Source organism: Macaca nemestrina, chromosome 18 (genome assembly GCF_043159975.1).
Source record: "Macaca nemestrina isolate mMacNem1 chromosome 18, mMacNem.hap1, whole genome shotgun sequence".
Lineage (NCBI taxonomy): Eukaryota > Metazoa > Chordata > Mammalia > Primates > Cercopithecidae > Macaca > Macaca nemestrina.
The window spans coordinates 26,343,570-26,368,504 of NC_092142.1; the positions used below are offsets into that span (position 1 = coordinate 26,343,570).

The 24,935-nt window shown below is 46.6% G+C and overlaps 2 protein-coding genes across 8 annotated transcripts in view; one reads left to right on the forward strand and one right to left on the reverse strand.

Moving 5' to 3' along the window:
• Positions 1 to 6,651, reverse strand: part of LOC105463222 (general transcription factor IIIC subunit 1) — an 86,423-nt gene extending 79,772 nt beyond the window's left edge. Inside the window, exons 1-2 of the mRNA XM_011710195.3 lie at positions 6,402 to 6,651; positions 1,965 to 2,174 (exon numbers count right to left, since the gene is read on the reverse strand). Coding sequence (XP_011708497.2) covers positions 1,965 to 2,174; positions 6,402 to 6,622 — 431 coding nt within the window. The 5' untranslated portion in view covers positions 6,623 to 6,651. The remainder of the gene's footprint in view (positions 1 to 1,964; positions 2,175 to 6,401) is intronic.
• Positions 6,652 to 6,846: 195 nt separating this feature from the next.
• KATNI (katanin interacting protein) overlaps positions 6,847 to 24,935 on the forward strand; it is a 233,051-nt gene continuing 214,962 nt past the window's right edge. For 3 of the 7 annotated variants that reach the window (XM_011710197.3, XM_011710198.3, XM_011710205.3), the window contains exon 1: positions 6,848 to 6,907. In XM_011710197.3, the coding sequence (XP_011708499.2) occupies positions 6,901 to 6,907 (7 nt within the window). In that variant the 5' untranslated portion in view covers positions 6,848 to 6,900. Of the gene's footprint in view, positions 6,908 to 24,935 lie in introns of all 7 variants that reach the window. The other 4 variants (XM_011710206.3, XM_011710199.3, XM_011710203.3 and 1 more) reach the window with 4 other exon arrangements.

The following is a 24,935-nucleotide window of genomic DNA, read 5'->3' on the forward strand; positions in this document are numbered from 1 at the left end:
AGCCTAGGCGACAGAGTAAGACTCTGTCTCAAAAAGAAAGAAATAAAAAAAGATAGGGTCACGCTCCATTGTCCAGGCTGGAGTGTGGTGGTGCAATCATAACTCACTGAAGCCTCAAACTCCTGGGCTCAAGCAATCCCCCCATCTCAGTCTCCCAAGTAGCTGGGACTACAGAGTGTGCCACCATGCCCAGCTAGTTTTTTGTTTTTTAATTTTTTGTAGCAATGGGGTCTTGCTATATTGCCCAGGCTAGTCTTTAACTCCTGGCCTCAAGCAATTCTCCTGCCTTGGCCTCCCAAAGTGCTTGGATTACTGCTCAGCCCACCAGCCAACAGTTAAGTGGTGGAAGTAGGTGAATCCACAAATAAGCTGGTGAGGAATGGCAAGGAAAGTAGAAAAACAAATTAAGGCAGGAAGACACTGGCACAAAAGCTTTGAGTCCTTAATAGTGTAGCAGGGTCAAGGACATTAGGGGCCTAACAGTGTTCATGGCTTAATAACTGGGATCTTAGAGGATAAAATTGTGAAGTGATAGTCAGGAATCAGGACTGCAGTGGGCAAAGGAGTGAAGGGGAGGTGAAGAGGGAGAAACAGTGAATGGGGCTGATTCATCAAAGAAGCATGGCTGCAGAGTCAAAGAGACAACCAGTTACAAGGGAGTTGAGGTCAAGAAAAGGTTATTCTGTGAGATGGGTAAACTGTGTTCATGTGCTGAAGGGAAAACTTCAGTAGAAATCAAGGACAGATGGGGCAGTGGCTCACACTTGTAATCCCAGCAATTTAGGAGGCTGGGGTGGGAGGATTGCTTGAGCCCAGAAGTTTGAGATCAGCCTGAGCAACACGGCGAGACCCCATCTCCACAAAAAATAAAACTTAGCTGGTTGTGGTGGTATGCGCCTGTGGTCCTAACTACTCAGTGGGGAGGTGGGAAGATCACCTGATCCCAGGAGGGCAACGCTGCAATGAGCTGTGATCACACCACTGCACTCCAGCCTGGGTAACAGAGTGAGATTCTGTCTCAAAAAAAAAAAAAGAAAGAAAAGAAATAGAAAAAAGAAAATCAAGGAGAAAGATGAGCTAACTGAGAGGTGGGAAAGAGAGGGGTAGAGGGAGCTGGGCTGGGGGGAGAAGGAGGAAGGGAAGCATCCAGATCACAGCCTTAGACAGGGCCACCATTTCTCACCTCCTCCGAGATGAGAGTAGACAGGGAAGAAATGTGGAAAAGTCTGCAAGTCAAGGAAGAACGTGGAAGTTAGCAGAGTTCACATTGCCTTGTGAAGTAAGAAGGAAGGCAGCAATGGGGTTAGGTGCTTGAAAAATGATCATCTGGATTAGACACTCTGGGGAATTGGGATACTGACTGAGGATGCACAAGAGAATGGCTGGGCAGCACAGGGCCCAGCTAGGAAGAGAGAAAGGGCACCATTCAAGTGTTCGAGGACTGTGAGCACAAAGGAAAGAGAAAGGCAGGACCCCTGACCCCAGTGAAGAAGGCAAGTGAAGGCCAAGAACTGGCTTAGGGCAGGGCTAGTGAACTCTGACAGACTCCAAGGTTGTAGGCCAGATCCAAGTGCTCTGACTACACATTCAAAGCACTCAGATTCCTAGAAATTTCCTTTTTTCCTTTTTTTTTTTTTTTTGTAGACAGGGTCTGACTCTGTTGCCTAGGCTGAAGTGCAGTGGCATGACCTCGGCTCACTGCAGCCTGCCTCCGCCTCCTGGGTTCAAGCGATTCTCATGCCTCAGCCACTACAGTAGTTGGGATTATAGGCATGTGCTACCACACCCAGCTAATTTTTGTATTTTTTTGTATTTTTGCGTTTTGCCATGTTGGCCAGGCTGGTCTTGAACTCTTAGCCTCAAGTGATCCACCTGCCTCGGCCTCTTAAAGTGCTGGAATTACAGGCGTGAGCCACGGCACCCAGCCAGATTCCCAGGAATTTCTGATGGTGCAAAATAGTTACCTGTCAAAGGCTTCCACCATCGTACAGCGAGGCTGCAAGGACTTGGTTCTGATGTCATTGGTAATGTTTTTCCTCTCCTTAAAGTAGCGGCATGAGCCCTGGATGCCATCCTTATTCTCTAAGATCATATGAATGGGGTAGACGTCCTCCAAGGCCACCGGGTCCCTCCTAGACTCCAAAATTCCAGTTTCCAAATCAATTTCTTCATACCTAAGGAGAAAAGCACAAATATCAAAGCACAATTCAGCTTCAGAAATAATACGTGCTTGGCTGTGTTCTTTTGACAACCTCCAGCAGAGATCAGAGAGAAGTGAGATCACTCAGTTTTCCTGCCTTTTAAATGCAGATAATCTTGACAAGCAGGTTCCTGCCTTTCTATCCACAGAACGCAGACCTTTCCAGGACTCCCCAGACTATTCCAGAAGCTGGGTGCTGGGACCTAAACCTCCTTATTGGCCAAATTATGGGCTTTTGTTTCCTTCCAAATCTAGTGCTCAGTCTCCAAACCACCAAATTGGATGAAATTATTTAAGGCTTTCCTCCTCTTTTTTGAGATGGAGTTTTGTTCCTGTTGCCCAGGCTAGAGTCCAATGGCGTGATCTCAGTGCACTGCAACCTCCACCTCCCGGGTTCAAGTGATTCTCCTGTCTCAGCCTCCCAAGGAGCTGGGATTACAGTAGTGCGCCACCATGCCCGGCTAATTGTGTATTTTTGGTAGAGATGAGGTTTCACCACGTTGGTCAGGCTGGTCTCGAACTCCTGACTTCAGGTGATCTGCCTGCCTCAGCTTCCCAAAGTGCTGGGATTACGGGTGGGAGCCACCACAAACGGCCAAAGCTTTCCTCCCTTTAAGATCTCATCTTTCCATCTCTCTTTAGTTATCTCTCTAATATCCTAATCCATTTTCATGGTTTGTATTACTGTCTGCATGTCAACAAGTCTCACTTTTGAATCCTCAGTCCTTTTTCTCCAAATACAGATCCAATGTCTTCGATTGTCTATTAAACACCTCCTATTTCAAATATGATTGCCTCTCTCCAGCTCCAATTAAGTCCCTTCTTTCCCCTCTTGCCACCGCTTTCTCCTAGGTGCCTCTTACAACACCATGGGGCCGTTTTTCATTTGTGCTTCTTTCATGCAGTTAGCCAAGCTTGTCAAGTTTTCTTTAAAAAAAAAAAAAAAAAAACATACATACATACATATATATATAATTTTTTTGTCCTCACTATGTTGCCCAGATTGGTCTCCAACTACCGGGCTCAAGTAATCTGCCCACCTCAGCCTCACAAAGTGCTGGGATTCCAGGTGTGAGCCACCTTGCCTGGCTGCTTGTCAAGTTTTTTCTTTTGAAATCTCACTCACATCCTATACTAGTCTAATTGCAGCTAAATCCCATGTACATGTTTCAGCCCTTTCCTTCCTTGTCCCCTCTGTGTTCTCTGTACTATTTAACCCTCTATTCTCTTTTTTTAGAGACTGAGTTTTGATCTTGTCGCCCAGGCTGGAGTGCAGTGGCACAATCTCGGCTCACTGCAACCTCTGCCTCCTGGGTTTAAGCGATTCTTCTGCCTCAGCCTCCCTAGTAGCTGGGATTACAGGCGCCTGCCACCACGCCCAGCTAATTTTTGTATTTTTAGTAGAGAGAGTTTCACAATGTTGGCCAAGTGATCCACCCGCTTCGGCCTCCCAAAGTGCTGGGATTACAGGCGTGAGGCACCACACCCAGCCCAACCCTCCGTTCTTAAATCATCCTGTCTCCTCCCAAACTTCCAGAACAACACTGACCTGACTGTCCTCTGCCTCTCCAGCCACACCACCTCAATCTTCTTTTGAAAGTCCCTCACCCTCCATCCAGCCTTGAAATGTAACTGCACTGCAGGGCTATGTCTCAAGACCTCCAACCACACGACACTCTCTCTTAGGGCTGATCTTGGCCAGTCACTTTAATTACCAGCTGCACAGAATGACTCACAGATGCCTACCTCAGTCCCTCCCTCTGGCCTGCTTTCACTCCCACGAAGCCAGATGTTTACTAACTAAGACTCTTCACTTGGACAACTCAAAAGAACCTAAAGCTCAATGTGTCACATGTCCCTTCAGCAAAGTCCCCACCTCCCCCAGACTCAACCCCCACACTGTTCTTTCATGTTCCCAGCCTCAGAGATGAGAATCAGGGTTTGCTCAGTTGCCCAAACAGCAGCCACCAGAGGGCATCACCCTTGATTCCTACCTTCCTTACACTTCACATCCAATCAGTCTCCAAAGCCTCTTGATTCTTTGGCCTGCTATGTCTTGACTGCCTGTGCTCTTCATCCCCACACCCACCATGGTAAGCCAGACCATGACTAGATAACTAAAAAATCTCTCAACTTCACTCTTTGGTCCTAGTCTGACCCTCTCTTCAGTGACTTCTCACTATCCTTTTGATAAAGGACAAAAATTTTTTTTTTTTGACATGGATTCTCCCTCTGTCACCCAGGCTGGAGTGCGGTGGCACAATCTTGGCTCACTGCAGCCTCAGCCTAGCTGGGATTACAGGCGCCCACCACCACGCCCGGCTAATTTTTGTATTTTTAGTAGACACAGGGTTTCACCATGTTAGTCGGACTGGTCTTGAACTCCTGACCTCAAGTGATCCGCCCACCTCTGTCTCTCAAAGTGCTGGGATTACAAGCTGATAAACTCTTTAAGTAGGTTAAAAGACTTGATTCCAGTCCAATTTGGCTAAGGGCAGAGTACATTCTGAACTCAGACCTTCCTCAAAGTCTGGGTTCTTCCCTTGCTAGTTGACCTTTAGCATGCCATTTGACCCCTCAGGGTCTCGATTTTCTCTTCCGGAAAATGGGGAGAATATTACTCATCTCCTAAGGTTGCTGTAAACATTACATAACATGTTGTATTAAGGATCTTAGCACAGTCCTAGCTATTCCTCATTCCCTACCTCCAATTCCACACTGCAGCCACTGACTTCACATTTGTTGTTCTCTGTCCAACAGTCCTCTTTGCCAACTGGCTGTTTCGTCTTGGACATTATTTTATTTTATTTTGGAGACGGAGTCTCACTCTGTCACCCAGGCTGGAGTACAATGGCGCAATCTCAGCTCACTGCAACCTCTGCCTCCCAGGTTCAAGTGATTCTTCTGCCCCAGCCTCCTGAGTAGCCAGGATTACAGGCATGCGCCACCATGCCAGGCTAATTTTTGTATTTTTAGTAGAGATGGGGTTTCACCATGTTGGTCAGGCGGGTCTTGAACTCCTGACCTTGTGATCCGCCCACCTCAGCCTCCCAAAGTACTGGGATTACAGGCATGAGGCCTGCCCATCTTGGACATTATTACCTCTTGGAACCTCCCCTGACCCTCACAATATGGCTTAAGAGTACAGCCGCTGGAAACAGCCTGGGTTCAAATCAATTCTTAGTCACTTATTGCCCCCAGAACCTTAGACAGATTATGTAACCCCTCTCTGTGACTCAGTTTCTTCCTCTGTAAAATGAGGAAGATAACAGCACTCACCTCATAGGTGACTATCAAGTGAATTTAATCTCTTGTTTAAGGGAGTTTAATCAAGTGAGGATCAAGTGAGTTTAAGCTCCTAAGCTTCTAGAACAGGTTCTTAGAACAGCACTGTGGCCGGGCGCGGTGGCTCAGGCCTGTAATCACAGCACTTTGGGTGGCCAAGGCGGGCGGCTGGTCTGAGATCAAGGCGTTCGCGACCAGCCTGGCCAACATGGTGAAACTCCATCTCTACTAAAAATGCAAAAATTAGCCGGGCGTGGTGGAACACGCTGTAATCCCAGTTAGGAGGCTGAGGCACAAGAATCGCTTGAGCCTGGGAGGCGGACGGAGGTTGCAGTGAGCCGAGATCGCGCCACTGCACTCCAGCTTGGGCCACAGAGTGAGACTCTATCTCAAATAAGAAAAAAAAAAAAAAAAAAGAACAGCACCTCACCCATAAAGTCCCTGGTAAATGTCAGCTTTTAGCATTATCGCTAATTGTGCTGATATGCAGATCTCGAGTTGCCCCAGGCTCTCTATCTGCACTTAATGAATACTCCATGAGTGTCCGTTGATCTCCAGAGTCTCCAGTCTGGCTCTAAAGTGTCTTCCTACTCTAATCCTACCCTCCAATATCAAGGAAACATTCTTTTAAGCCTGAAGAATATCCCCAATCCTGTTCGCCATTACACCAAAACACACACAGGGACAAAACGGTACATCACTAGATTCTCCCCCTCCCCATGCCAACTCCATCAGACTCCAGGGCCCTGCCAGGCCTGAGGGACCCCAAATTAGCCTAACCGCCGCGCCCCAACTCAATCATCAGGCCTACGGTACTTACACGGCCCCACTCCATTCTCCCGCCCCGCCCCCAGCTCCATCTGCCCCCGGGCCCTACGCCCGCCCGCCCGCCCGCCAGGCCAGGCCGCCCGCTGACCGGTCCTGGAGCTGTAGGTCGGGTCGCTCCCGAGGCTCCTCATAAAAGCTGATGCCCGGGTGCGTGGCGAGGGCGCGCCAGAGAAATTCCTGCGTGCAGGGCTCCAGAGGCAGCGGGAAGGGCGGCACTCGCGTCTCCAGACGGCTCCACAGCGCTGGCAGACACAGGCCATCGAGCCCCTCCAGAGCCACTTCGTCCAACAACGACTCCAACGCGTCCATTGCTACTTCAGTCGGCGGCGCCCGGGGCGCATGCGCAACGCACCTCCAAGGCCCTTGGTCCAGCGCGCCTGCGCACAACGATCCAGGGGGCCCGGGGTGGGTCAGACGGGGGTTCGGAGGAGGAGTTCCAGTGCGCCGGCATGACGTCACTCCCCGGGGGCGGGCTCAGTAATTGGAGCTCTACCGTCATTGGTCCGGGGCCCTGCAGTAACCAGGGGAACTGCAAACAGTGTAGAGGCCGCTTCCGGTTCGAGCACCCGGAACCGCCGCCTCTGGGGATGGACGGTGAGTGTCCGCGGGCCCCTCCGGGAGGTCGGGCTGTTATTCTCCCATCCCTCCCGAGCGCGCCTTGGGCAGAATCCTAGGCTATAAACCCCTGGACCACCACTTCCTGACCCAAGGGGGTCTCCGAAATGAGGGATAGGGAGGCTTAGTGGTCCGGAGCGCGGAGGAGAGGCTGGGGGAGTGGTCTGTGCTGTGACCATTCTGCCCGGCTGTGGTCGTGAAGGAAACCGGTACTGGCCAGAAGCTCAGTGAAGAGATGTAGGGTGGGGAAGGAGAAGTAGAGGTCTGAGGAGGGTCTTGTGAATGTTGGGATGTGGCTGTGGGATTTGGGAGTTGATATGAAGGTAAACTTGATTGTGGGAGTGCAATCGTCAGGTGCTGGGAAAGGGAATTGGTATGGGGTGTGAAGGGCGTTTAGGAAAAATCCCTTTCTGTGCCTTGGCGTTAATAATAATAGCCCCCTTTAACAAAGTGCTGTCCAGTACCAAGAACTCTGTAAGTACTCTTGGGCAACACCTCGCTAAGCTTCATACCAGCCTTTTGAGGTCAGCATTGTTCCATTTTACAGATGATGAAACTGAGGCTCAGAGGTGTTAAGGAACTTGCCCAAAGTCAAACAGCCAGCATGTAGCAGAGTGGGTGAGAAACCCAGACACTCTGTCTCTGGAGCTGAATTATAGAGTTTGAGATTTGGACCGGTTTTGAGGGCCCTTTTATTCCAGAGGTTGTAAATGCAGGTGTCTGCAGAGGAGAGTCTAGCGAGCTGGACTGAGACCGTAACTGAAAATCAATTTCTCACCTGAAAGGAAACCTGCTCACCAAGCACCAGCTGATTGTCCTCATGGGGTACTTCTCAGAAACAGGGATGGCCAATCAGTCTGAAGGCCAGAGACAGCTTATGGGTCCCTACTTAGGGATCCCTGGTTAGAGTCATGGTATTGATAACTGAAAGCAAATGGAAAATAGGCTATTCTGGTATCTCACTTTGCAGATGGGAAGACCAAAGTCTGGAGAGACTGGTAGGGTCTGGGCTAGAATCCAGATCATTTTTCTAATTACAGTACTGTCACTCACTTCTCGGGAATTTGTTCCTGGGGAATCTACCTTCTTTTTATATTCACTGAATGTAGTGTGGAAAAAATGTTTTCAATTGAACATTCTGGCATATGCTTAAAATACATCTTTGCCCTTTGTACTGTGCATTACCATTTTGCCCTCTGGAAAGGTCAATGTAATGTTGCTATAGGACATCAGTTCTCAAATCTTTTAAGCCTTGGGACCCCTGAATACTCTTACCTCAAAGAGCTTTGTTTGTATATATTTATGATATTTATGTATATTTATGATATCAGAGATTTAAACTGAGAAAATGTAAAATGTCCATTAATTAGTTCCTTTTAAAATAATAAAAATTGGTCCAGGCACGGACTCATGCCTGTAATTCTAGCACTCCGGGAGGCCGAGGCGGGTGGATCACTTGAGGTCAGGAGTTTGAGACCAGCCTGGCCAACATGGTGAAACCCTGTCTCTGCTAAAAATTAGCTGTCGTGGTGATGTGTGTCTATAATCCCAGCTAGTTGGAAGGCTGAGGCAGGAGAATCGTTTGAAGCCGAGATCGCACCGCTGCACTCCAGCCTGGGCAACAGAGCGATCTGTCTCAAAAAAACCCCAATAATAATAGCAATAATAATAATTGGCCAGGTGCAGTGGCTCATAATAATAATTGGCTACTGCAGTGCCTCACACCTGTGATCCCAGCACTTTGGGAGGCTGAGGAGGATGGATTGCTTGAGCTCAGGAGTTCAAGACCAGCTTGGGCAACATAGCTAGACCCTGTCTCTAATTGGCCCCTTGCAGTGCCTCACACCTGTGATCCCAGCACTTTGGGAGGCTGAGGTGGGCAGATTGCTTGCTTGAGCTCAGAAGTTCAAAACCAGCCTGGCAACATAGCTAGACCCTGTCTCAAAAAAACTCCAACAACAATAAACCTGTTACTTCTGAACATAAATAATATTTTTAATGGAAAACAGTTACATTTGCCTCAAAAAAGTTAATAGGAAGAGTAGCATTATTTTACATTTTCTCAAGTTTATTCAATAGAAATAGAAAAAAGTACTCTCATTTCTGCTTCAGGATTCAAAATGTTTTGTTATGCTGTTTTGGCTGGTGTATATGAAGAAAATTTGGCCTCATCAAATATATAATTGGAACATAGAGAAATGTTTTAATTGTCTTTTCAGATAACTGTAGACACTCTTCTTTGATACTATACAAAAGTTAGCAAATGGCAGTTTCTTTTCTTTTTTTTTTTGTTTTCTTTTTTCTTTTTTTCTTTTTTTTTTTTTTTTTTTGAGAAAAAGTCTCACTGTCGTCCAGGCTGGAGTGCAGTAGCATGATCTCAGCTCACTGCAACCAACCTCTGCCTGCTGGGTTCAAGCGATTCTCCTGCCTCAGCCTCCTGAGTAGCTAGGGTTACAGGTATGAACCACCACGCCCAGCTACTTTTTTTTATTTTTAGTGGAGATGGGGTTTCCCCATGTTGGCCAGGCTGGTCTCAAACTCCTGACCTCAGGTGATCAGCCTGCCTCCACTTCCCAAGGTGCTGGCATTACAGACCTGAGCCGCCATGCCCGGCCTACAAGGTGCAGTTTTTTTTTTTTTCTGAGACAGAGTTTCGCTGTTGTTGCCCAGACTGGAGTGCAATGACATGATCTCAGCTCACCGCAACCTCCACCTTCCAGGTTCAAGGGATTCTCCTGCCTCAGCCTCCCGAGTAGCTGGGATTATAGGCATGTGCCTCCACACCCAGCTAATTTTGTACTTTTAGTAGAGATGGGGTTTCTCTGTGTTGGTCAGACTGGTCTTGAACTCCCAAGGCGGGTGATCTGCCTGCCTTGGCCTCCCAAAGTGCTGGGATTACAGGCATGAGACATCGTGCCAGGCCACAAGTGGCAGTTTCTTAAAGGTTAGTCACAGTGTGTCATCTGAAGCCTTATAGGTGAACTTTTATACTGTGTTACATTAAAATCCAGTGGTCTATCTTGCCCTTTCATTGACTGTTTTACCCATATATGGTTTTATAACATCAGCCATTGGTTGTTTAGAAAATGTTGGTTCAGTGAGTTATGCAAATCTAAAGGTTGACCTTTCAGGTGCCATTATACAGTATTTTAAAAAATCACATTTGTTAATATCACCACCTAAAAAGGAGTTTAAGTAATTAGGAAACTATCAAACTCAAGGTAATGGAAACAAGTTTTCAACTTGTTTTCACTTGACAGCTTGAATTTTAACATTGGCAACAAATATTGTCAGCTGTTTCCTTGAAGTGACAGACTCACTTATTTCATATTTGAGAAAATTTCTGCCAAATCCCAAAGTCTGAATAACCATAATTTGTCTATTATATTCTTTACTGCCATGTACTCACAGTAAAACAAACAAACAATTGTTTTTATTTAAGAATGTCCTGATGGTTGGGTTCAGTGGCTCACACCTATAGTCCCAACACTTTGGGAGGCCAAGGCAAGAGGATCTCTTCAGCCCAGAAATTCAAGACCAGCTTCGTCAACATAGTGAGACTCCATCTCTACAAAATAAATAAATAAATTCATAAATACATAAAAATAAATAAAATAAAATTAGGCATGGTAGCGTGCACCTGTGGTTCTAGTTACTCAGGAGACCGAGGTGGGAGGATCACTTGAACCCTGGAGGTCAAGACCAGCCTGGACAACTTAGTGAGACCCCATCTCTACAAAAAGTAACAAATTAGCAGGGTGTGGTGGCTCATGCCTATAGTCCCAGCCACTCAGGATCACTTGAGCCCAGGAGGTTGAGGCTACAGTGAGCCATGATTGTGCCACTGCACTCCAGCCTGGGCAAAAAGACCTTGTTGAGAGAGAGAGAGCAGGGAGTGGGGTGGGGGGAGAGAGGAGAGAGAAAGGAAGGAGGAAAGAAGGGAAGGAGGGGAGAGAGAAAGGAAGGAGGAAAGAAGGAAGAGAGGAACGAAGGGAGGGAGGAAGGAAGGAGGGAAGATGTCTAGTACATTGTGGTAACACTGCTTTGATTCAGGCTGCAAGCAGTTTTACCCACCATTGCTTTGTGTCGTAAGTACAAATGTCAACACAGGGCCAGACGGGGTGGCTCATGCCTATAATCCCAGCATTTTGAGAGGCCAAGGTGGGCGGATCACCTGAGGTTGGGAGTTTGAGACTAGTCTGGCCAATATGGTGAAACCCCGTCTCTACTAAAAATACAAAAATTAGCTGGGTGTGGTGGCACATACCTGTGGTCCCAGCTACTCAGGAGGCTGAGGCAAGAGAATCGCTTGAACCCAGGAGGCGGAGGTTGCAGTGAGCCAAGATCATGCCACTGTATTGCAGCCTGGGCAACAGAGTGAGACTGTTTCAAAAAAAAAAAAAAGGAACACAGTGAAAAACCCTTCAAATTATGATTAAAACACTTTTGTCTTTGTGGACCCCTCCTCCCAGGATCTGCAGAACACACTTTGAGAAGCATTGCTGTAGACCATTTTCAGGAAAGCTGCTTTGTGCCTTCCAACGAGCATCTCTGCACTTGCAATCTTAGGACGTTATTGTAGCCCAGTGGAGGAATATGTTCATTTTCAAATTGGTCCCCAAAAGGAAAAATTCATTCTCCGAAGTATTTACCTAGGGTCATATTTGACCTCCGAAGAATCCCATTTTCTGTTCCAATTTTTAAAACTTTATTTATACTTTTTTTTTTTTTTTTTTTTTTTGAGACAAAGTCTCGCTCTGTCACCCAAGCTGGAGTGCAGTGCCATGATCTTGGTTCACTGCAACCTCTGCCTCCCAGGTTCAAGCGACTCTCTTGCCTCAGCCTTCTGAGTAGCTGGGATTACAGGCACACACCACCACGGCCGGCTAACTTTTTGTCTTTTGTGAGTAGAGATGGGGGTTTCACCATGTTGGTCAGGCTGGTCTCGAACTCCTGACCTCAGGTGATCCACCCGCCTCTGTCTCCCAAAGTGCTGGGATTATAGCGGTGAGCCACCGCACCTGGCCCTGATTTACACATAATTTTATAGGCACATACCTATTTATTGGATAAAGTGAAGCATACCTTGTTGTGATTCTAACCAACTAGATAAGCCAAGCCTGGCCTTATTAGAAAGATGTTTACTTCCTAAACCCACAAAGGCTTCAGTGTCTAGCAGATGCCCTCCAAACTGGACTATAGTTTAGTTTATTCTGCATGTCTTAATCACCATAGCTTTTCACAACCCTTTCCTTGGCCTTTTGCTTTTGACTTTGGGCAGGTCCTATCTGTCTCTGTGATGCAGCGTGATGTTCTTAGGTTTGGGGGCCAGATAGCCCTGGGTTTGAGTCTCTGCTGTACACTTTGACCTCTCTGAGCCTTGGTTTTCCTGTCAGTAAAATGGACATGATAATGAAGCCTACCTTGTTTTGTGGCTTCAATGAAACAATGTGTCAAGTCTGGCATATAAAAAAATGTTCCTGGCCGGGGGCGGTGGCTCACACCTGTAATCCCAGCACTTTGGAAGGCCAAGGCAGGTGGATCATCTGAGGTCAGAAGTTCGAGACCAGCTTGACCAACAGGGAGAAGCCCTATCTCTACTAAAAAAATGCAGAATTAGCCGGGTGTGGTGGCACATGCCTGTAATCCCAGCCACTTGGGGGGCTGAGGCAGGAGAATCGCTTGAACCCGGGAGGCAGAGGTTGCAGTGAGCTGAGATTGCGCCATTGCACTCCAGCCTGGGCAGCAAGGGCAAAATTCTGTCTCAAAAAAAAAAAAAAAAAAAAAAGTTCCTACGGCCGGGTGTGGTGGCTCACACCCGGCCTGACTTTGGGAGGCTGAGACGGGTGGATCACGAGGTCAGGAGTTCAAGACCAGCCTGGCCAAGATGTTGAAATCCTGTCTCTACTAAAAATACAAAAATTAGCCAGGCGTGGTGGTGGGTGCCTGTAATCCCAGCTACTTGGGAGACTGAGGCAGAGAATTGCTTGAACCTGGGAGGCAGAGGCTGCAGTGAGCCGAGATTGTACCACTGCACTCCAGCCTGCAGCCTGGGCCACTGAGACTGTCTCAAAAAAAAAAGAAAAAAAAAAAAGTTCCTACATAGTGGCTGATGCTATCATTATCTGCAAACAGGAAGACTTCTTCCACACCGTTGACAGAAGAGGGAAGTGTGCTGATGAAACTTTCTAGCAAATGATAACTTTTGTAATTAGCACACTCTTTGCTTAACAGAAAATCCAATGTTTGACATTTTTTATTTACATGAAGGTACATTGGCAGTGTGTGTGTTCTGCCTATGAAAATGTTCGCCTTTCTGTTAAAGTTGAATATTCCCCGGTGCTTTAAACATATGAAATGGTTTAGGAAAAAAATTGTACTTCATTTTCAAGGAACATAATAATTAGACAAAAGTTCTGCACATCGATATAATTAGAAAGGATTTGGAAGCTGTTCATTTGCTTTTCACTGCTCCCCTAGAGCAAATATTCAACATTTCCCCTGTTTATACTGTTCATTTGCTTAGCAAACTTTCTCAAATAATTAATAATGCCAAGATGAAATTTAGCCTCGCTTGTCCAAATAATCCCAGACTGCAAACAGGTGATGGTTGAATTAGGAAGGTTTTGCTGAGAGTACACCATTGGTTTAGCTGGTCTCTCCTGTCCTTGTGTGGTATTTACCTGGCTTCTTGGTGATTTGTCTGTTTCTCTTACTACTTAAACCCAGCAAAAATAAATAAATAAATAAAATGACAATCAAATGCAATAAAACAAAGCAAGCATTCAGCAGGTGAAATAAACGTGCATCCCATATAGCCTTTGTGTCTGTTCTGTTTTCTTTTCTTCTTGTTCCGATCCTTCTATCTAATTAATTTCTTTTCTCTCAGATTTTTTCCGAGTTCATTCCTCCCTGTCACTTTAACTTATAGGAAGTCGGCACATAATGTTTTGCTTGTTTTTCCTTATGAGATTCATTCCATGATTCAACATTTCGGTGCCTTCTGTGTACTGGAATTCAGAGATACCAAAATGGGTGAGATTGAATCCAGGTGAAGGGGATATGGGAATTCATTGTACTATTCTTGACATTTTTCTGTGAAGTTGATTTTTTTTTTTTTTTTGGAGACGGAGTCTCACTCTATAGCCCAGGCTGAAGTGCAGTGGCGGATCTTGGCTCACTGTGTCCTCCACCTCCCGAGTTCCAACGATTCTCCTGCCTCAGCCTCCCAGGTAGCTGGGATTACAGGCACGTGCCACCATGCCCAACTGATTTTTGTATTTTTAGTAGAGATGGGGTTTCACCATGTTGCCCAGGCTGGTCTCGAACTCCTGACCTTAGGTGATCCAACTCCACCCCTTGGCCTCCCAAAGTGCTACAATTACAGGTGTGGATTTTTTTTTTTTTTTTTTTTTGAGACAAAGTCTTGCTCTGTTGCCCAGGCTGGAGTGCACTGGTGAGATCATAACTCACTGATGCATCCATCTCTTGGCTCAAGCGATCTTCCTATGTCAGCTGTCCAAGTAGCTGGGACTATAGGTGTGTGCCACTATGCCCAGCTAATTTTTTATTTTTTGTGGAGATGGGGGTCTTGCTATGTTGTCCAGGCTGGTCTCAATCTCCTGAGCTCAAGTGGTCCTCCCACTTTGGCCTCCCGAGTTGCTAAGATTACAGGCATGAGCCACTGTGCCTGGCTGGAAATGAATTCTTTATATCAGAGCTTGCACAGTAATAGCCTCTGGGCTGAAAGAGCCCACATACGTGTTTATTTGGCTCATAATGTTTTGTTTTTTAAATTGTTGAATTAGTTGTCACCCTTGGAAAATGAGCAGATTTCTCATAAATACCTGATTGTGGTGTTTTCTTGAAAATATCAATAGAGTCTGTTCACACCAAATCAGAATTCTGCATGGCAACAATTGTCCCGCCGCCTGAGTTAAGTGGAGACTTTCCCCTTTAGGAGAGAGGTGGCCTGTCTAATGACTGGCTTCTCTCATTGTGTCTGTTAGCATTTGTACTTAGAATTCTACTTTCGTATTAACTTGTACAGTTTTGAAAACTCCTGTGGACTTCCTTGTGTGCCATACTGGACTATACTTATTCTTTTCATTTGTTTGTTTTTGTTTTTAGATAGAGTCATGTTTTCTCACCCAGGCTGGAGTGCAGTGGTGTGATCTCAGCTCACTGCAGCCTCTGCTTCCTGGGTTCAAGTGATCCTCCTGACTCAGCCTCACGAGTAGCTGGGATTACAGGTGTCTGCCACCACACCTGGCTAATTTTTGTATTTTTTGTAGAGATGGAATTTCACTATGTTGGCCAGGCTGGTTTCGAACTCCTGACCTCAAGTGATCTGCCCACCTTGGCTTCCCAAAGTCCTGGGATTATAGGCATGAGTCACCATGCCCAGCTTCTTTTTGTTTTAATCTGAAAAAAGGAATATATTATCTGCCTTTAGAAACTTCATAGTATGGTGAGAAAGCAGACATAAACAGATGACTACATTTCAACATGGGAGTCCTTAGAAGATAATATTTGTAGAGGTCTTCCCCTTTCCCAAAGCAGTGTGGCCCACTGCCTGCTATTGTAAATAAAGTTTTATTGGAATGCAGCTATACCCTTTCACATACATACAGTCCGTTGCTTTTTCTTGAGAGTTGAATAGTTATGAAAGAGACTGTGTGGCCCATAGGTCAAAAATATTTACTATCTGGCCCTTTACAGGAAACGTTTGCTGACTCTTGCCATGGCGGATCTGATTTGATTCCTGAGACAGCTCAATGGGATACTCTGATTGTGTCTGTTTTATACCACACACCTAGTAGGTAGCAGAGCCAGGACTCAGTCGAATAAGGCCTACACTTGTTAGTATGTTATGGAAGGCCCATCTCAGCCCTGTCACTGCCAGGTTCTCATACCTGGAGAGTAAGTCTGTGGGGCCTGGCCACTGGGCTGATGGAAGAATATACATTTTGAAAGGCACCCGTTTTGACTACATTCCCACCTCCCTCAGCATCTGGTCCCATGACTGCTTCTCTGTTTCCAAATGGGAATAGGCTAATGCAGAGCAATGTGGTTGGTTGGAGGAAAGAACTTGACACTGTTTGCAGAGCACTTTATGTAAAAGTAAGAAAGTATGACTACTGATGTCCCATGGGGCTTTGCAGCTTTAACAATTGCCCTGTGGATCATATCACCTTGAAGTAGAGAATTTCTCTAGGAAATTAGCTCCCCTCCAGCCTCATCTTTTTAGACACTTGCCTACCTGCTCTCACACCCAGAGGTTTTATACCGGACTATACAGCATCTATCAATATGTTTTTCCATATTCAAAAACAGTGATTTCAGGCCAGGCATGGTGGCTCAGGCCTGTAATCCTAGCAATTTGGGAGGCCGAGGCGGGAGGATCAGTTGAGCCCAGGAGTTTGAGATCAGCCTGGCCAACACAGTGAGACCCCATCTCTACAAAAAATTGTTAAAAATTATTTGGGCATGTCAACAGATGCCTGTGGTTTCAGCTACTCAGGAGGCTAAGGTGATCCCACCTTAGCCCAGGAGGTTGAGACTACAGTGAACTGTGATCATGCCACTGCACTCCAGCCTGGGCAACGGAGCAAGACCCTGTCTCAAAAAAAAAAAAAAATAGGTCATGGTGGCTTATACCTATAATCTCAGCACTTTGGGAGGCCCAGGCAGGTGGATCACTTAAGGTCACAAGTTTGAGACCAGCCTGGCCAACATGGTGAAACCCCATCTCTACTAAAAATACAGAAATTAGTCGAGCATGGTGGCAGCTGCCTGTAATCCCAGCTTCTTGGGAGACCGAGGGGGGGAAAATCATTTGAATCTGGGAGGCAAAGGTTGCAATGAGCCTAGATTGCGCCACTGCACGCCCAGCCTGGGCAACAGAGCAAGATTCTGTCTTAAAAAAAAAAGAAAAAAGCCAGGTGTGGTGGCTTACGCCTATAATCCCAACACTTCGGGAGACTGAGGCAGGCAGATCACGAGGTCAGGAGTTTGAGACTAGCCTGGCCAACATGGTGAAACCCCATCTCTACTAAAAATACAAAATTTAAAATTAAAAATAAAAAATTAGCCGGGCGTGGTGGCGGACGCCTGTAATCCCAGCTATTTGGGAGGCTGAGGCAGGAGAATCGCTTGAACCTGGGAGGCAGAGGTTGCAGTGAGCCGAGATCATGCCGCTGCAGTCCAGCCTGGGCTATAGAGTGAGACTCTGTCTCAGAAAAAAAAAAAAGAAGTAATTTCACATAAGAACCTGGACTTCTCAGTCTCTTGATAAACAGGGTGCTTTGGGCCCTCAGCACTTCCTTGTCACATAGCTCTGGTCCTCTAGCACTGAACAGTGGCCACCCACTTGACCTGGGACATGTGTCGATGACCCCTTCTGGCTGGTGTTACCTGTCATCTGGTGCTCGCTTCTTCCATTGAGCATATTGCCCTCCTTTGCAGGCATCTGAGATTTCAATCCCAGCCCAAGACACTTGGGGAGGTTGGCCATCTCTGGAGTACACCATTTCTTTCCCACCTCTCTGCCTTGCCTGTGCTGTGTTCCCTGCCAGCTGTGCCGTTCTTTCAAGTCACTTCCACACTGTAAATTGCAGTGACCAGCACCACCTGCAGAATTAGCTCCTCCCTGATGGCGGACCCCATAGCTAGTCATGCATGTGTTGTATCACAGGGATGGGCTCCATGCCTTTCTCCCTCTTTGAGGGTAGAGACTCACTTCTTTCCTTTGTATGCCCAACACTGGCACAGGCAGATCCCATGAGTGTTTGCTGGGTTGACACTGTAACCAGGAAAGAGATTAACGGATTTATTCCCTGGTGAATTGCTGGACAGTCTCCATAAAGTAGACAGAGGAAAGGGCCTCGTAGCCAAGCTTCTAGGCCAAGCTTCCAGGGACCGTGGTTGGATCCTTTTTCTCTCTCTTTTTTTTTTTTTATCTTTTTTTTGAGACAGTCTCGCTGTGTCACCAAGGTTGGAGTGCAGTGGTGTGATCTTGGCTCACTGCAACCTCCGCCTCACAGGTTCAAGCAATTCTCCTGTCTCAGCCTCCCGAGTAGCTGGGACTACCACCATGCCCGTCAATTTTTTTTTTTTTTTTTTTTTTTTTTTTTTTAGTAAAGACGGGATTTCACCATATTGGTCAGGCTGGTCTTGAACTCCTGATCTTAGATAATCCACCCACCTCGGCCTCCCAAAGTGCTAGGATTACAGGCGTGAGCCACCTTGCCCGGCCTGGTCCTTTTTCTCTAGTGGATATGTATGGTTTCCCCAGACAACCCAGTCCTCATACTATTCCCGCTCCTAGCTACCTGTCCTGTCCCCCGCAGCTGCTCCCCGTGCTCTCCCATTAGCATTCCTGTCCTAGCCCAATTTCCTTTCCTAGTGAAGTCACTTTCTCTCCCAGCTCCCACTTCGCTTCAGAGCCCACTGCTCCTTTGACCACTCTTAGCAGTGGACCCTCTGATTTAACATGTCCTTTGGGGAGAGGAAAGTTGTGGGTAAACGTAGCGCCTGGCAGGAAGTCAGAGCACTACAGATATCTGGTCACCTGCAGGGCCCACCACACTTTTCTAAACTCTAAATGAACCTGCAGTGCAGTGTGTGTGTGTGTGTGTGTGTGTGTGTGTGTGTGTGTGTGTGTGTATGTGTATGTGTATGTGTATGTTTTTCCCCTGCAATGAGTCCCAAACTATTTAAAAACATTTCATGAACTCTCTAATATCCCAAAAGTTAGAGCTAGAAGGGACTTGACAGATCTAGCCTAGGGTCCCATTTTGGGGACTCTGAAGTAGCTCAGAACCCTGAAGTTCCCTTGCAGGGGTCACAAATGTAGAGGCCTGCAGGGGCCAGGTAATGTAGATGACTGTCCTGACCAGAGTTTATTTCCTTACACTGCTTATGTCAGTTTCCAACACCTAAATACACATTGCATACCTAAGAATATTCTTCAGTTTCATAAAGAAATCTGTTGTTGGCCAGGCGTGGTGGCTCACGCCTGTAATCCCAGCACTTTGGGAGGCCAAGACAGGCGGATCATGAGGTCAGGAGATCAAGACTATCCTGGCTAACACAGTGAAACCCTGTCTCTACTGAAAATATAAAAAATTAGCCAGACATGGTGGCAGGTGCCTGTAGTCCCAGCTACGCAGGAGGCTGAGGCAGGAGAATGGTGTGAACCTGGGAGGCGGAGCTTGCAGTGAGCCAAGATCATGCCACTGCACTCTAGCCTGGGCAACAGAGCAAGACTCTGTCTCAAAAAAAAAAAAAAAAAAAAATCTGTTGTCAGCCAGGGGCAGTGGCTCATGCCTGTAATTCCTGCACTTTGGGAGACTGATGCAGGAGGACTGCTTGAACTCAGGAGTTTGAGACCATCCTGGGCAATATGGCAGACTCCAGCTCTACCAAAAAATGTTATAAATTAGCTGGGCTTGGTGGCACATGCCTGTAGTCCTAGCTCCTTGGGAGGCTGAGGTGGGCGGATCGCTGAAGCCCAGAAGGTCCAAGTTATTATGGTGAGCCATGATCACACCACTTTGACTCCAGCCTGGCCGACAGAGGGAGACCCTATCTCAAAAAAATACTAATGGTAAGGCCGGGCAGGGTGGATCACGCCTGTAATCCCAGCACTTTGGGAGGCCAAGGCAGGCAGATCACAAGGTCAGGAGATCGAGACCATCCTGGGTAATACGGTGAAACCCTGTCTCTACTGAAAATACAAAAAAGATTAGCCGGGCATGGTGGTGGGCACTCATAGTCCCAGTTACTCGGGAGACTGAGGCAGGAAAATGGCATGAACCTGGGAGGCGGAGCTTGCAGTAAGCCGAGATCGCGCCACAGCACTCCAGCCTGGGCAACAGAGCGAGACTCTGTCTCAAAAAATAATAATAATAATAATAATAATAACAGTAATAATAATAATAGGACCTTCCCATAGGGATGCTAGGCAAATCCTATGAATTCATCCATCTAAAACCCTTAGAATAGGGCCTGGTGCTTGGTAGCCTCTCAGTACAACTTAGCTATGTGGAGAAGGAACACATCATCTTTCCTTAGGATTCTGGGAGATCTCATGCACTACTTCCAGTGTTTATCAAGGCAGATTGGCAGATCATTTTTGGGAGATGCAGATACTCAAAAGACACTTTAATTAGGGTACACATACACACCCGTGCACGTTTTCACAAGTGCAAAGTCTTCACTTGTACACTATGGGGAGCTGGGATGGCTGGATGAGGCTGGGTTGGAGTGCAGAGTGGGAATGGGTTTAGGAGCTTGTCTGATGGATACAGAGGTAGATTAAAATATATTTCAGCCTGGGAAGCGTGTTGACACATAAGCCGCTGGTTAGATTAAAGAAGTGTGGCATTTACTTATCTTTACTATTTCAAATGGAAAAAAAAATCAATATTTTCCAATTATCTTCAATGGGGTATTAAACTGACTTTGTCATATTTTGTTCCACCATCCCAGAAAGAGCAGGGGGAAGGGGTCGGGAAAGCACATTGCAAGAGCAGAGCGGATGACGTCTTCACCACAGTACATGGCCCTGCCTCCCGTCCCTTCCAGCATTGTCTATTCAGACATTCAGTCATTCACTCGTTCATCCATTTCAGAAATTTCTACTGATGCACACTCCATTCTAGGCACTATTCCAGGTGTGGAGAATTCAGTGATAAGCCAGACAGCAGCCTCTGGTTTCATGGGGCTTATTTTTGGTTGGGTAGACAGACCACAAACGTATTAATAAGAAAATGTCAGTAAGTGCCATGCAGAAGGTTAAGACAGGGAGGACTGAGGGCTGGGTCCCTCTGGAGAGGTGGGTTGTTTTAAGCTGAAATCTCATTGCTAAGAAGGATCCCTCATAAGACCAGGGCATGAGTGCTCTTGGCCCAGAGGAGAGGGCCAAGGCCCTGAGGCAGGAAGGAGTCTTGGGTCTACGGAGCAGAAGAAGGATGTGGGACTTGGTGCACTGGCCCATGCCTGTGGTCCCAGCTACGCAGGAGTCCACTTGAGAGGATCGCTTGAGCCTGGGAGGTCGAGGCTGCAGTGAGCTGTGATCACACCACTGCAGTCCAGCCTGGGCAACAGAGCAAGGTTCCTTCTCTAAATACAAAGAAGAAAGACAGCAGGGCTGCAGGGAAGAGGGACGAGAGGTCCAGAATATCCCATGGGCCAGGCCACGCAGATCCTGGTCAGAATGGGGCTCGGATTCTTTTCTGCATGCACAGGGAAACATTAGAAGGTCAAGCAGGCAAGTGGTAGGGTCTGGTTTTTATATGGCTGCCATAGGAAAATCCGGGCAAGAGTGGAGGCAGGGATGCCTACTAGGTGGCTGTTGAAAAAGTTGGTCATGTGTGGTGGCTCATGCCTCTAATCCCAGCACTTTGGGAAGCGGAGGCGGGTAGAATTGCTTGAACCCAGGAGTCCGAGACCAGCTGAGCAACACAGTGAGACCTCATCTCTGCTAAATTAAAAAAAAAAAAAAACTAGCTGTGGTGGCATACGTCTGTGTCCTAGCTACTTAGGAGGCTGAGGCAGGAGGATCACTTGAGCCCAGTAGGTTGAGGCTGCAGTGAGCCATGATTATGCCCACTGCACTCCGGCCTGGGCAGCAGAGCAAGACCCTGTCTCAAAAAAAAATAAAAATAAAAATAAAAATAAATAAATAAATAAAATAGAACAGAAAAAAAAAAGTCCAGGGGGAGTTGACGGGGGCCTGGTTTGGAAAGAGGGAATGATAGGAATGAACAGATTCCAGATCTATTTGGAAGCCCAAGTTCAATTGAAATGGCTGAGATCCATGAATAGTCAGCAGTTTATGGGAACTAATAACTGCTAAGTACTTACTGTATGCAGGGCGCTGTTCTGAGCATTTTACGTGTAGTGCCTTAACCCTGACAATAGACTTAAATGGAGTTAGGACTAATAGGACTCCCAAATGGGTAGTAGCTAAGTGAGACCTGCTGACCCAGAGCCTCCCCTCTCAGCCACCACGCAGCATTGTCCCCAGGCTGTTATCTAATTATGAAGCCCGAAGCTCACGGAAGAACACATGGCTAAGCATTTCTAAACCAAGCAAATGCGCGTTACCAGTGTGCAGGTTATAAATAACCATTTCTGTCTGCCAGCTGCTGTTTGGATTTGGAAAGGAAAAGAGGATCTTAGCATGACTTGTTTATCCCAGGTAATTTGGTAGTAAACTGGGCCCCAGAAGTCAAGTTACACAGAAAATGCAAAGGAAAAGTGACAGGGATTTTGTATCAGGCTTTCCCTGAAGGAAGGTAACTTAAAGGCCCACATCAGCCTGGAGGCACACGTGGGGAATGAAGGGAAGGGGTGTTGCAGAGCCGGTGTCTACCTGGCTGGCTTTCTTTCTCTCTCTCTTTCTTTTTTTTTTGATGGAGTTTCGCTCTTCTTGCCTAAGTTGGAGTAATGGCACGATCTCGGCTCACTGCAACCTCAGTCTACTGGGTTCAAGTGATTCTCCTGCCTCAGTCTCCCTAGTAGCTGGGATTAAAGGCATGTGCCACCACACCTGGCTAATTTTTTGTATTTTTAGTAGAGACAGGGTTTCACCATGTTAGCCAGGCTGGTCTTGAACTTCTGACCTCAGGTGATCCACCCACTTCGCCTCCCAAAGTGCTGGGATTACAGGAGTGAGCCACCACGCCCGGCCCTACCTGGCTTTCAAACAGTCCTGCTTTTTGTCTAATAGATTTATGTTGTTTTAGTGGGATGTCCTTAAAGAAGTCCCCTCAGAACGGGTCCATGGCATCAAGATAAAGAAATAATAGGAGTCCGGGCGTGGTGGCTCATGCCTGTAATCCCGGCACTTTGGGAGGCCATGGCGGGCAGGTCACCTGAGGTCAGGAATTCAAGACCAGCCTGGCCAACATGGCAAAACCCTCTACTAATACAAAAATAAGCTGGGCATGGTGGTGGGCGCCTGTAATCCCAGCTACTTGGGAGACTGAGGCAGGAGAATCGCTTGAACCCGGGAGGCGGAGGTTGCAGTGAGCCAAGATTGCGCCACTGCACTCTAGCCCCAGGCGACAGAGTGAGACTCTGTCTTAAAAAAAAAAAAAAAAAAAGGAAGTTGAAATGGGGGTAGGGGAGTGGGGGTAGTAATGACAGGGGGTGCTCTCCTTCCTGTACTGGAAGAATGGTGTGCAGGCAGCAGGGTGGGGCAAACATGCTGAGCACTGGGTCGGCCGTTGGACCAATGGGTTACTAACCCTTCCTTGCTTCTTTGTTGTGTGATCGTGGGCAGTTTGCTTTGCTTCTGTGACCCATGTGGCTTTGTCATTGCAAATGGTAGGAAATCTCAAGAGCTATCACCCGGGGAAGAAGCTGACAATGGCAGGTGCTCAGAAAGCACTGGAAAAACTGACTCCCAGTGAAATCAGATCGTCAGACAACCCATCTTTATCTTTTTTTTATCTTTTTATCTTTTTTTAATGCACCTTCCTTTATCTTTTTGTTTGTTTGTTTGTTTTTCCCTTCTCATCTTCTCTAGCCATTTCATAAAAACTTCGCCCTCAAATAAATGAGCAGGTCACCAATAACCTATTGGCTTCACTAAGGAACTGTTGTTTCAATTTCCAGAAACCATATTTTGTCATCATTTCATTCTTATCTCTCACACATTACTGATTGATCTCTTAAAAGAAGGCAGTTTGTCCTCCAAAAATACTGTGTTCTCTTTCCAGCAAGCTTTGGGGTCCTGAGGTTCACAGAGGCTCCTCCATCTCCCTCTGACAGACCGCCTACCCCATCTTAGGTCTTGGATGGGAGACTCTATAGCATTTCTCATTATGTTATGTTTTTTACACATTTAAATCAGCCTTTGGACATTGCATATTTTTAGTTTGTTTTAGCTTTTTGAATAGGAAATAAATCCAAATAGATAATTCAGAAATAAAAGTAAGACCAGGCACGTGGCTGACGCCTATAATCTCAGCACTTTGGGAGACTGAGACAAGAGGATCAATTGAGCCCAGGAGGCTGAGACCAGCCTGGGCAACATAACAAGACTCCACCTCTACAAAAAAGTAAAAAAGCGGGATGTGGTGGCACATCCTTTTGGGTTTTTTTTCTGTTTTTTGTTTTTGTTTTTGTTTTTGTTTTTGTTGTTGTTTGAGAAGGAGTCTCCCTCTGTTGCCTAGTCTGGAGTGCAGTGGCGCTATCTTGACTCACTGCAACCTCCGGCTCCCAGGTTCAAGCGATTTTCCCACCCCAGCCTCCTGAGTAGCTGGCATTACAGGCATCTGCCACCATGCCTGGGTAATTTTTGTATTTTTAGTAGAGACGGGGTTTCACCATGTTGGTTGGCCAGGCTGTTCTTGAACTCTTGACCTCAGGTAATCCGCCCACCTCAGCCTCCCACAGTGCTGGGATTACAGGCATGAGCCACTGCACCCAGTGGTGGCACACCCTTGTATCCCAACTACTCAGGAGGCTAAGGTGGGAGGATCGTTTGTGCCCAGGAGTTCCAGGCTGCAGTGAGCTATGTTCACACCACTGCATTCCAGGATGGGCAACAGAGCGAGATTGAATCTCTAAAAGATAATAGTAATAGGAAAAGAAAAATAAAAACAATATAAAAAATATACATTAAGAAGTCCCTCACATGTCTCTCTGGGTAGTTCTTTATGCAAATAGAACCAATATGAGTATATATTTTGATCTTCCCTTTTTCTTAGAGAAAAAGTTACATACAACATATACTTTCTTGTCTTGATTTTTTTCACCTAAAATATGACCATCTTTTAAGGATTTATGAAGAGTAGAATATAAGAAGCTTGCTCATTCTTTCAGCTTTATAATGTTCAATTACGTTGTGTAGATTCATCATACTTACTCAGGGACTTATTATTTCTAATATTTGCTATTGCAAATCATGATATAGCAAATACCTTGCGCATACGTTTGTTTCCTATTTGTGGACACATTTCTTCACGGCTGATTCCTAGTAGTGATACTG